The sequence below is a fragment of the Pelodiscus sinensis genome, chromosome 10 (genome assembly GCF_049634645.1).
Source record: "Pelodiscus sinensis isolate JC-2024 chromosome 10, ASM4963464v1, whole genome shotgun sequence".
Classification (NCBI taxonomy): domain Eukaryota; kingdom Metazoa; phylum Chordata; order Testudines; family Trionychidae; genus Pelodiscus; species Pelodiscus sinensis.
The window spans coordinates 26,988,372-27,000,927 of NC_134720.1; the positions used below are offsets into that span (position 1 = coordinate 26,988,372).

General features: G+C 42.0%; 2 protein-coding genes across 10 annotated transcripts in view; one reads left to right on the plus strand and one right to left on the minus strand.

Moving 5' to 3' along the window:
- Positions 1–12,556, plus strand: part of MED12L (mediator complex subunit 12L) — a 348,149-nt gene that overhangs the window by 215,371 nt on the left and 120,222 nt on the right. The window lies entirely within an intron of this gene.
- On the minus strand, positions 4,665–9,644 carry P2RY13 (purinergic receptor P2Y13). Its single transcript, XM_006115944.4, has 2 exons — positions 9,510–9,644; positions 4,665–8,953 (listed from the first exon to the last, which is right to left on the minus strand). Exon 2 carries the CDS (start codon positions 8,936–8,938, stop codon positions 7,928–7,930), a length of 1,011 nt encoding a protein of 336 aa, XP_006116006.2. The 5' UTR covers positions 8,939–8,953; positions 9,510–9,644; the 3' UTR covers positions 4,665–7,927.

Sequence of the window (12,556 nt, forward strand, 5' to 3'; positions counted from 1 at the left end):
CTGGGAGGAGCCACCCATCCCATGCAGCCCTGGCCCCGCAGGAGGAGTTGCTGGCTGGAGAGCACAACCCTGGCTCCATGGGATGAGCTGCTGCCACAGTAATGCCACTCTCAATGCTTTGGGGGTAAGCTTCCCCTCTCCCCCTGGCTTCTCATCTCCCTGCTTTGTCTTCCACTTTCAGTCCTCAGTCCTGCACTGCTCCCCCATGCCTGAACCCCCTCCCACACCCAACCTCTTGCTCTGAGCCCTTCTCTCCCCAAATATTGCTACAGTTAAGGACTTGAGCAGCGCTGGGTACTTCTGCTAATAGTACATAAAGGAATAGTGCTGAGAGTCCAGTTGGTGTACAGTAATGGTGAAGAGGAGGAGAGTTGTGAGAGAAGGGGTTATTGGGGTTATTTCTCAGAACCAATTTAAACCCCACACAAATGTTATAAAAGCTTCAGAGGGGTTTGCGAGTTACTCTGTAACTGGGAAAACTTAAAAAAAAAAAAAGAATAGTCTAGCAGCATCTTAAAGACTAACAAAACATGTAGATGGTATTGTGAACTTTTGTGGGCACAACCCACTTCTTCAGATGAATGGAGTATTAAAAGTCCAGATCCAAGAATAAATAGGGAAAGGGGGAAAAATAGTGAATTAGAGTGTACAAGTTACAAGAAGCTGATAAGAACAATTTGCACCTTCTCTGAGTACCCATTGTTTAGTTGGTTAAATCATTAGAATGTTGAAGGTAGTGTGCCAGCCAGCCAGTGACTTTATTCATACAGGCAGTCCCCGGGTTACGTACAAGATAGGGACTATAGGTTTGTTCTTAAGTTGAATTTGTATGTAAGTCGGAACTGGCTCCAGATTCAGCTGCTGCCACTGAAACTGACCAGGGGCTGACTACAGGAAGCCGGAGGCAGAGTTGCTCTGCCCCCAGCTTCCTGGAATCAGCCTGATCAGTTTCAACAGCTGCTGAATCTGGAGCCTGGGACAGAACAGCTGGGGCGCTGCCCGGTAGGTTCCCACAGGACCAACCTGGCAGCACCCCAGATGCTCTACCCGAGGCGTCCCGCAACAAAAGCCTGGTCTGCTGGGGGGGGGGGGGGGGCGCACTAGCTTTGCTGGACCCCCCCCCCCCCCCCCCAGCAGACCAGGGAGACCGGGAGAAGCTTTTCTTGCCCCAGAGGACACGGGTGGCGACCCGCTGCCCGTGAGCTCCGGGGCAAGAAAAGCCCCGTTCGTAAGTGCGGATCCGACATAAGTCGGATCCGCGTAAGTCGGGGACTGCCTGTACCTCTGTGATAGGAATCAAACTTGTAAATGATGTTAAGTTCCAATACTTCCCTGTGTATTTGGCTTGTGGAATTGGCGTGAAACAACGTGGTGACTTTGAGATCCATTAATGAATGCCCGGGCAGGTTAAATTGTTCTCCAACAGGTTTTTTGTGTATTTCGTTTTCAGATATCTGATTTGTGTCCATTAAATCTTTCCTGTAGAGACTGTCTAGTTTGGCAGCAAGGCATTGCTGGCACTTGATGGCATAGATCACATTAGTGGATGTGCAGTTAAATGAACCCCTGATATAGTGGCTGATGTGGTTGGGTCCAGTGATGAAATCACTTGTGAAGATTAAGAATGAGGTTTAAATTGGTCAGTTAGTCAATAGATAGTGTGTCTGTTCTTTTCCTCACCATGGTGGTAGAACACAAGAGAGAAATTTGTTGTTCTAATTAAAGGAAAAGCTCTTCTTCAGTAATGATGCATCAAATCCAAAGGAGCCTATAGTGAAAATCTTATGCTTGTTGTTTTCTTCCTGAATGGCTGCTCTGTCAGCCAAAACCAGGGTATTTTTTTAGTATCAGTTCTGGAATCTAAGATGCTCCAGCCAGCCTTGTCAAATTGCATTTGTGAAAAGATTAAGGTCTGGAAAGCCATCCAGAGTGTGAAATGTTGGTTTAGGGTTTATATAGGAATTACATAAATCCATTCACTGCATGAAAGAGCCAAAAAAGAATAATCTTTGTGGTTAGGTTTCTGGTACTTCCTGGCTGTGGTCAAGTCAGAAGTCTCCTGTGAGTGTCTTCAAGCATTTCTGCTTCCCGCTTCAGACAAAAGCAAAAAGGATGGAGGCAAAGAAAGCTGTGAAAATAGAAAAAAATCTTTAAAAAGAATGGCGGGAGAGTGTGGGTGAATTTCAGGGGGAAGTTTACCTCTGATAGTTTGTCCGTTCCTTATTTTAATAAATACAGTGTTACCTCCTTGTTTTGTCAGTGCAAGCCATGTTGGTTGACACTTGGCCATGTGACCTCCAGTAAAGCAACTATGGATTTGAATTTTCTTTTATACTATGGGACATTAAATTTCCATTGTAAAATAGCGTTAGGCAAAGCAAAACAATTTTCTGGTCTGACTATATTTGTTGAGTTGTAAAATTGCACTGCAAATCTCAGGAGAACATGATTTTTATAATATTTCCAACATGCTGTAAGGCCAGCATTTTGACAGTTTGTTTCCTGTTCTCCAGAGGGAAACCAGAAATGTAAAAACATGTGAAAAGACAGGACAATGTGCAAACATTTCAAAATCTAACAGATGCTTCTTTCTAAACTGAGCAAAAATTGGGTGTCTTTTATTTTTGCAACAACTGTGCCCTTTTATAAGTATTCATATTTCTGTCTGTACTATAAATGTTCATATTTCTGCCTCTGTCAGGGTCATAAGATGTAGGCAGATAAAAAAAAGCTGATTCAGATTTCTGTAAAACCTTTGACACACCCCTATTTTAATGAACAACTCAGTTCATATTGTGGTTACACCCTCCATTAGCTGGTATTGCCTTGCTGCATGTACTGTGCAGTATATGTTTTCAGCATATGTGAAAAGACAAAATAAAAAGTTTCCTTCTTCAAGGTCTGTTAGAAATTTGCATAGAGCTTTATCATAGTTATTCTACAATGACCTGCATGGGACTCTCTCTCATTACACTCAAGATAAGCTTGAATTACAGTTTAGATTGAGAAGCAGAACCATATCTGACCTTAGTGAAAGTCATGGAGCTGTTTACATTCAAAGTTATGGTACAGCCCATGACAAAGACTTGTCTTAGTTGTAAAGTTTGATTCTGAATCTGATCCAAAGTTCTCCAAAAGACAGTAATTGGGTCGGGGGAATAGGTTTTTAGATCTTCTGTTGTGGTTTGTGTCTAACTCTAATTTAGTATGCAGCCAAACTTTGTGCTGCCTTGGTTCTAGCAGCATGGTTTGAGGAATGGCAGCACAGTACAAGCATGTTGTACCATGGCGGTGGGGAAATGGAAGCCCTGCCATGGAATCTCTGAGAGAAAGTTAAGTACCTCAGGCAAAGCTTCAGCTCCATCTCCAAGCAGGATTCTACCAACGTCTGTGTGCACATCGATGCTCTGGACATAACAAGGACCAAGGCTGGGCTTGGCTAGCTCCCAGGAAGACCGTCTTCGTTCGCCCCGCGCTGCTGCACCTCTTCCCCCTATGGCTTCAAGAGCAATTTACCAAGCTGCTGCCCTCCCCTCCTCTACCCTGCTGCAACAGAAACTTTCTGCCTGTGCTTTCGCAGCCCACCCCACTGCGATACATAGCGACTAACTGCCCCACGTGGCTGCTGTGGCCCCCCCTCCTTCAGTTGCACTGGAACAACCCTGCATGCCCTCTGTCCTTCTCCCCTCCTTCCACCCCCTGACCCTTTCCCCTTGCAGCTGTGCTAGTGCATCTTAGCATTCTGGGCCACTCGGATCCCCTCTCCTTCGGCTGCACTGAATCAACGCCTTGCATCGCCCACCCCACCTGCATAGCAACTTACCCTACATTTCTTTGCTTGCTGCATGGCCCCATGGCCCTTTCCTTGCTTCATGCTCTATATCCAGTTGTTGAGAGTCCTTGCAAACCATTGGGACTTAAGAAAAAATTCTTACTGCCTGGCACACTAGTTGTCACCAGATTGACCCTAAGACCTTTGTCCGTTTTCACCTCTTCATCAATAACTTCTGACTCTGGAGCAAAGATTTCTGATGACTTTGCTCTGGGAAATTTGCACACTCCTGGGGTATGGGCGTGGGGTCCTGTTACAAGTTCCCCTTTTGGGGTTCATGTCTTCCCCACTCCCCTCTGTTTACCAAGTACCAGTTTAAGCCGCTGTGCACGGTAGCGGTTTCTTGGTTTGTTTTATTCTTATATTACGCGGGTCACGCCGTATGGTTGTTTTCCCATACAGCACTGGATTTGCACCCAGGATACCGGAGAAGAGGGTTCGGGCCCTCCCTCTCTCTGAACCCCAGCCCAGGGCCCTAAGGCGGGGACCTAGGTCCCTGCTCAGTGGAGGGGGCTGTGGCCCCTAAACTCCTCCACTCACTGGGTCCACGACCCTGCCCTGGGCAACATCTTCCCCAGTTCCGCGTTTATGTCCGACCGGTGGAGGCCGGATTAAAGCTCACCCTGGTCGATCGCTCTCCTGGGTCCTCCCATCACACACTCTGGCATACACCTTCTCCGCTCTCCAGTCGCCGTCTCCCCTCTCCTCCGCTCCTCCTCCTCCTCGGGCTTCCCTACCTCCTTTTAAACTCCCTGCCGTGGCGTCCGGTGCTCCGCCTTCCCCGGCATCCCCGACCCCCCCCTTCCTGGATCATTTGGGTGATGTCTCAGGTGATGTCATCCATCTGCGCCCCTGGCAGTGGATGGGCCGCATCTCCCACTCTGCCGCCCACGCTCTCTCTGGCCGTTCCCCGACTGGGCTCCGCGTCTCCCTGGACTCCCCAATTCGGAGTTTGGGAGGGGTTCCCGTGCGGGGCGGAGGTGCCCTGTCACAGGTCCCCATCCAGGTTTGAATCTAGTTCTTATATACATCATGTTTTGGGTGCAGTACCAGAGCAGCTGTTTGCCTCTGTCAGCTTCTGGTGTGCCTGACAGAGTTATCTTGGCTTTGCATACCCCTTCTTGCATAGGGCTTTTGAAATGTGGCTGTATTTGTTCCAGTTCCTATTGGTCACTTGCAGCTGTGAGTACAGCAATTCTTCACCCCACACATCAATAAGATCTTAAAGCCCTGCATTTCTCCAAGCAGGAGAGCACTTTGAGCGACACTCACCCCTGGCTCACTGCGAAGACAGCATGAGGACAACTACACAATGAGCCAGGAGAACCAATATACTATGATCCAGACACCAGGAAATGGATTTTTAAAGTTCCTGGGGTTTGTAGGTGGGGAGAGGTGCATCTGTTTACTTGTTTACATGTCTGCAGAGCAGCAGAGTTCATTGTGCTGGCCAGAATGGCTAATCAGACACAGTGAGAAACATCTTGGAGACCAATAAACTCAACGTAGTGCATACTATGTGAATGTCAACAATAAAGGTGGGGTAGAGACAAAAGTCTCATGTGGAGGTGGAAGTTTTTTGTTACCAAAAATGGGGGTATGCCATTACTTTTGCTACATTGCAATGTGAACGCTCTCTGGGTTTTGTTGTCAGAAAGGGGTTCTTGGAAACAAATGTAGACAAGGCCTTAATGATGAGTGGTTATCTAAAGTCAATTTCATCAATCAAAGGGTCCTTCTGATCCCAAAGGACCAGCTACATACTCCATTCAACATGTAATTCAAATTTTACCCAATGATCACGCTATTGCCAATCCTTCAGTATCTAATATCAGTAGTTCCTTGACAATATGCTAGCTATATGCCTTGTAGGAGTAAACATTTGAAATACAGATATACAATTAATAATCATAACTTGTCAAATACAAAAATTCACATGCCCATAAATGGCATAATCATATGCATCATGTCATAACTTTTCCATGCCACACTTTATGCAAGATTTGTTTCAATTATATAACAGTAGTAGCAACAATGATCTATGTTGTCATATTTTAATCAATGTCACACCACAGAGTACACGGCCATTAAAAATGGACTAGGAAGATCCTCTACAAGGGCTGACAGGTTTTAAAATGGAAAAAGTCTTTAGGGAGTGGTGAGTTTGAATTCTATTGCATTTTGCCTTTTCAGGGTAACCCTGCAAAACTGTCATCTTTCAACCCACAAAATGGTTAAAAACTGGTAATTTCCCCCCAAAAAATACGTTTTTCAGGGCATTGTCAATATTTCCTGAAATTTGCCTGAATTCAACAAATACTTTCATCCAAAAATAAATTGGAAAAAATCTTTTGAAAATGTCAAAACATTTTTTGTTTTGACACTTTTAGAACAAAACATTTTGTTTTGAAAATTTCATTTTGATTTGACCTGAACAAATGTTTTTCATTGCTCCTCCCTAAAATGATTTTAAAAAGTTGGTTGCACTTCTAAACTCTTCTTGTGGGGATTTTTTTTTTGGTTTGTTCTCCTGGTATCAGATGAGTAGAATCTGGCAGGCAGTTCAGGGTGGAAGGAGAGAAGAGGGCTTGTCTAATATTATTTATTCCCACCTCTGCACTCAGAGTTTATGAATTCAGGGATTCGGGTATTAAATGCCCACAGCAAGGGATGGGAGGCACATTTTAGGTTTTACTCACCAATGGGTGAACTGAAATACAGGACTGGATGTTGAATGTCTCTCAGCCTAGTCTTCCTAAAACACAACCACCCTGGGATTTGGAAAGACTTATACGAAAATAGAATGGCTGTGCCTCTCAGCCCAAGTTAACTCCTGCTGCTTCAGTGCTACCTCCCATACACAAATATCTTCTCCTTTCCTCATCGCTACAGTGCCAAGGAGGGAAAAGTGGGAGATGGAGGAGGCAAGAAAATGAGAGATGCAATGTGCAGTTGGGGAGAGGTAGGGAATGACTTGCCCCATCTACCTCATTATAATTTTCAGTATCAAGCAAAATTCTTCTTCCTCTCTGCTACCATGTGGTTCCATATATAGTAAGCAACAACCAGCAGTGCCATTTAAGAGCAACAAAACCTTAACATTTAATAGGAGCCTCCCGATTCAATATGCAAAAATCTGCAGTTTCTCTTAGATGCCACTGAACTCTATGCTAAAGTGTACCTAGTTTCTCAGGTGCAATAGAGAGAAGTTAAATATTTGTCTACTCTGCCATATGCATCTTGTTACCCAAGTTAGGCAAAGTATTTTAGTCCATGCTCTTATTCACCATCTCCAATCACTATATTGTCTTTATTTTACTTGAATTAGAGGTGCAAAAACCCAACCAACCAAAAATAAAACCAAAAAAACCCCACAACCAAACAAATCTTAGTGCTTTCTATTCCTGTTAGCTACTTAAAGCTAACATAGCAGTGTGATAGAAATGTAGCCGTATTAGTCTGGTGTAGCTGAAACAAAAAACAGGACTATGTAGCACTTTAAAGACTAACAAGATGGTTTATTAGGTGATGAGCTTTCGTGGGCCAGACCCACTTCCTCAGATCAAATAGTGGAAGAAAATTGTCACAACCATATATGTTTTTTGTTATAGCAGTGTGAGAATGTGAACATCTATTCTAATTGTATTATCATTTACATGACTTTTCTATACGTCCTAACACCTGTGCAATCTCACTGAAGGCAGTGAGGTTTCACAATTATCACTTGAGATACACTGTTAAGACATTGTGACTGCACAGGTGCCTTGAGGAAATTTTGGCTGGCAGAACTTTTTTTAGTGATGATGATTCATCAGGTTAAAAGATCCCAATTTCTTTCTTGGACTCCAAGCTGAGTTTTTGGGCCTGGCAGTTAGAGAAACACCATTTTATTTGTTTAAGTGAGTACCTTTTGACAATGTAACTGCACAAATGTGAAAAGACTATGCCATTTTTAAAAAGTCACATTTCAGAGAAGAACAGTACTTTAAGTTTAGTTCTAGAACAAAACACCTCGACATAAAGTAAATTTTAATTTCTCTGCAAATATTTTAGTGCAAATTACAGAAAGCTATAAAGTTATACCAAATCAAGAAGCTATACAGATATCCTGGTGTCCAAAAGGATTGTTTGATTTTCCCGAATTGTTTTGCTAAATTTTTTCATTTTAACACAGAATGCTTTTTCTACAAATGATCTGCACAAAATTATATATATCAAAGGATCCATGCAAATATTTGTAGTAGCTATCCAAAGAGTACTTTCTTTAGCAATGAATAAAAGGTTCTGTACCTTGCAGTCCATTTTATTGCTAGTTTGAGTTAGTGTGTATGGTACTCTAGAAAAATGATACGGAGCAAAGCATATGAAAAAGACCACTACAATGATGAATACTTTCCCACTAGTTCTCTGCTTGTTTTTTCTATCTTTCTTTTGAGTTTTTATATAAGACTTATAAACCTTTTTGGTAATAATTGCATAAAATATAATCATTAGAATTAGCACAGTCCAGAAGATAAACTGACATATATAATTGACAGCTGCATGCCATTTCAGTCCTAAGTGATTCTTCAGAGAAGCACATTTCTTCACAGACATAGGTGTGGCTTCATTGTTTGATAAAATCATATTTGGCAAGGAAAGGACGAAGAAGAAAAGCCAAACGAGACTTGAAAGAATTTGTGCGGCAGTGATATTTTGCACCCAAAACTTCCCAAAAGGTCGCACAATCTTGAGAAATCGGTCAAAAGCAATAAGTCCAAGTAGTACTATGCTAACATACATGGTTTCATAAAATATCACAGCTGAAAAGCGACAAACAAAAGCTTTAAGTTGCCATGGTCCCAGTCCTGAATCAGTAAGAATTTTCAAAGGAAGCATAAGAGTCATAATAAAATCAGAAACCAATGTGTTTTTGAGGTAGATGATGAAAGTCGAAGAACTTGGAATGTGGAAAAAAGCCCTAATAGCCAAACTGTTCAATATAACTCCAGTGAGGAAAACAACAGTGTATAGGATTGGGAATACAATATGTACAATTCTGGTGTCTCTGTGGCATTGTCCAGAAAGAGATGTTCCATTGGTGATGTTGATGTTACTCCAGTTCATTGTTTAAAAGAGAAGCTGAAGATAAAAGTGTATTTTTTTTTAAAAAGTTAGTATTTATAATATGGCATGCTACAGACCTGTGAATAATGCATTCATAAGTATCTTAATTCATTGCATTAACTACATCTGTTGACTAAATTTGTGCTCTATTTCCTGTAGAAATTAAACCCTTTCCCTTTGTAAACCTTTGGGAAAATATATTTTCTGGATTATTTTATTATTTTCTAACATACTATACATTAAAGTAGGACTCTGTTAGTATACTAACATAGATTGGTATCATAGCAGTGGCTAGAAGACAGTTTGTTCCATGGAACATTAAAAAAATATATATATAACCTTGAGTATAAATATCAGGGTTAGGGGTTGAAAGCAACATGTTCCAAGGGGAATAACTGTACTGTGAATTAATAATAGCATACAGGTTTTAACATTTCTTGCTAAAAGAAAATCATATTTCATTTCTTAGCACAATTTTAAAACATTCATCTGAGCAGAAGACATAAAAGCATAAGTCATTAGCATAATCTATATACTGAATAATCTCTATGAATATAGGTATTTTAGGTACCTGGAAAAAGAGTTACGATAACAAGAAATTCTCCTTTGTGTTGAAGGAATACTTGGTGGTGGTTTCTATGCTGAATGAAATCTTCACTTGTACATTTAAGAATAGTGAAGTGTCTTTACAAGCGGAACACAATTGTATTTTTTTTCAATGTTTCTTCCTCATTTTCAGGCACTAAGTTAACCCATTTTGTGTCTACTAAAGTGTAGAAGGCGGGGGCCGGCAAGAGATTTAAAAAATAATCATCCAATAACGGCTTCTGTTTAAAATCTCCCCAAGGCCACAGATTCCTTGGCTTTGGATTGGTATTGCTGTCACCACGCAAATTCAAAAACACTTTTGAGACCCAGGATGAAGCAGTTGGGAATTTCTTCCTGTGGGATACCCTCAAGCTCTTTAACCCTCTGTAATTTTCTTAATAGCTGGCTTTTCTGTCTTAGGCATGTGCACATTTACAGGTTTTCAGAGAATAGGCTTTCCAGTCTGTGCCAGGACCCTCCATGGGATTCATGCCCTCTGCAAGGAACACATGAGTACATACACCACAAAAGATGTTCTGTTATGCAAGTTCTGGTCAACCATCGGAACAGATTCATGTATATTAACATGGAGTACACTGGCAGGGTGCACAATGTCAGGGTGTTCAGAGATGGACTTGATCTTCATGGAGCAGCTGTGATACTGTTCCAATTGAATAACATTATTATAAATGAAGTTGTCCTCGTTGCCATTCTAAGGGACATGTTGATATGACTTGGGAAACCATACACTATTTTCAATGGACATGGCAAAAAAAGGTTCAATTATATATGTTCAATAGATGTGGAATGGTGATGGAAAGTGCATTGAGCAGGCTGAAATCCCATTGGCACTACCCTCAAAACCATCCGGAAGTCAGTGGCAGTCTGCATTATCGTGGCTTGCAGCACTCTCACCAGTGTCTGAGAAGAGAATGGGGAATCTTCAGCAGGAATGGACTCAAGGCACTGCTGGATGAGTGAACTGGAGAACAGCCAGTGTACGTAGTGCCTGCTTACTGTGTTTCCACTTTCCCATTTATGACAAAGAATGAAATGGTATTTGAGGTGGTTCTGTGATGAGGATGGACCAGCAGTGGGAAGATTTTTGTAAATGTGTTGTATCGTGTATGGACTCTGCAAACACTTTGATAAATGTATGGAGATGACACATGCATTTTATCCATACTGTCGTTTGCAGTTAGAGTTGCTAAATTATGGTCATGAAAGTTTCAGATTGGGCATGGGATGACACTCATTACAGTTTGTGCCACTTTTAGCATTGCAAATAATAACACTTGCACTTGTAGCCTTGTGTAAATTCAATGAGTAACTGGCAGTAATTTCATGGTAACTGCTTATTTAACTCTTTCCCTCCTTTCTCAGTGTGAATTTGAAATAATGTGGCATCTGGGGGAAGGCAAAGTGTCAATAGAGAAGTGATATGCATTCTACCCTGAAAAAATCTCAGCTTGAATGAATAACTTCATAGGCCCATAATCTGGAAATCCATCCCATTATACATAGATAACAAACACAGCAACAGACATTAACCAGGTTTTCAGCACTTGTTTTGATGACAGTTCTGCAGGAAGCTGCTCTCTGGGACATTCCCCAAAGAGGTCCTCAAAGTATGGACCCAGGTTGTGCTGTAGCTTCTTTGGCATCACAGCCTCTTCAGTTACCAGCCTCAGCACCAGAGTCACTTCTTGTTTTTAATCCTGCAGCTCAGTGGCCTCCGATAATACCTGTGAGGGAGAGATTATAAAATCACAACTCTCCCTCAGTGGAGTGTCATGCACTGGTGGTTGAGTGCTTGATGCAATGACCGGTACGCATTAGTATTTCTTATACAAGTTAAGAAAATGGGGAGTTTCAGGAGGTGCTAGTAGCATCCTTGGTTCAATGATAGTTTAATTCAGGTGCTTAATTTGCTTTCTGTATTGTTCTGCTGTCCAGTTGATCTGTAGTTCTGCCTGTCATGTCAATATAATTTTGTAGATGAGATTACTCCTTATGCTCTTACTGAATGTATTGCTTGCTATGCCACAGAAGATAAACAGAAGTCATCTCTGTTTCTCTGGTTCGCTAGTAGTGTGCCTGACTTCCGCTGGTTGCTGGCCATAGCCAGTGCAAATCACTGTTGCCTGTGTTGTTTCCATGTGGTTGCATTTGAATCAGGTGGTTGCCTTGGGTTCAGGAGAATGAATGTAAATTTTGGGATTGAAGACTGGGAAGCACAGCGTAGGGTATTGTGGGATAGCATTGGCAGACTCTCCAGACTTGAAGTCTGGTGATTGGACTTGTGTTCCCAATGCAAAATGACTGGGTTCTGACCTATGTCACAGCACTATTCTGACCACGGGTCCAAGTAAAGCTAATTTCTGTGCAAATGGAAAGGGCATCTTGGTCTTAAATCTGAGCCCAGATTTAGTGTGTTATGTACACTGCACAGATATATACCATCAAGGACTGCTGTGCAGTAGCTTCATTGACAGAAGTTTAGAGCAGAAAATTTGGGGAACATGGTTAGTGGGTCCATCAGCCAACATCCCCACTTCTCTTTTTCCTGGCTTTCTCCAGCCCCTTTCCCATCTGATGCTTAGGAGTGTTTGTACTGTATACATTTTTTTTCTTGTCTTCTGTTAGAGAGAAGCACTTATTGGATCAAGCTGCTGAAAACTGCAAAATAGCCAAACCTGCTGGCCCTCATCTATGTGCACTGCCTCTGACAATAAGAGTGTTGTTTGAAGTTTTCCTTTGTTCTGTCCTCTCTCAGTATGTGAAATATTTCCAGTATAATAAGCAGGCTCCACTTCAACATTAGCATTAGTTTTTGTGTGTAAGTTCGTGTATATTTCAACACAGCGCTTAAAGGTCTTTAAGTGAAACTCTTCCTGTATGTTATGCTACTCGTGAGTACTGTGGATCCCTACAACTATTTCATCAGTGTTAGGAAATCCTGTTTACGGTCCTGTCTTAAGTAAGCACGAAGAACCACAGCTTGCTCAACTACAAAATCATCAGAGTTGC

What these genes read in the sequence shown, in the direction of transcription:
- P2RY13 (XM_006115944.4), bottom strand. Translation starts at nt 8,938, where the DNA reads ATGAACTGGAGTAACATCAACATCACCAATGGAACATCTCTTTCTGGA.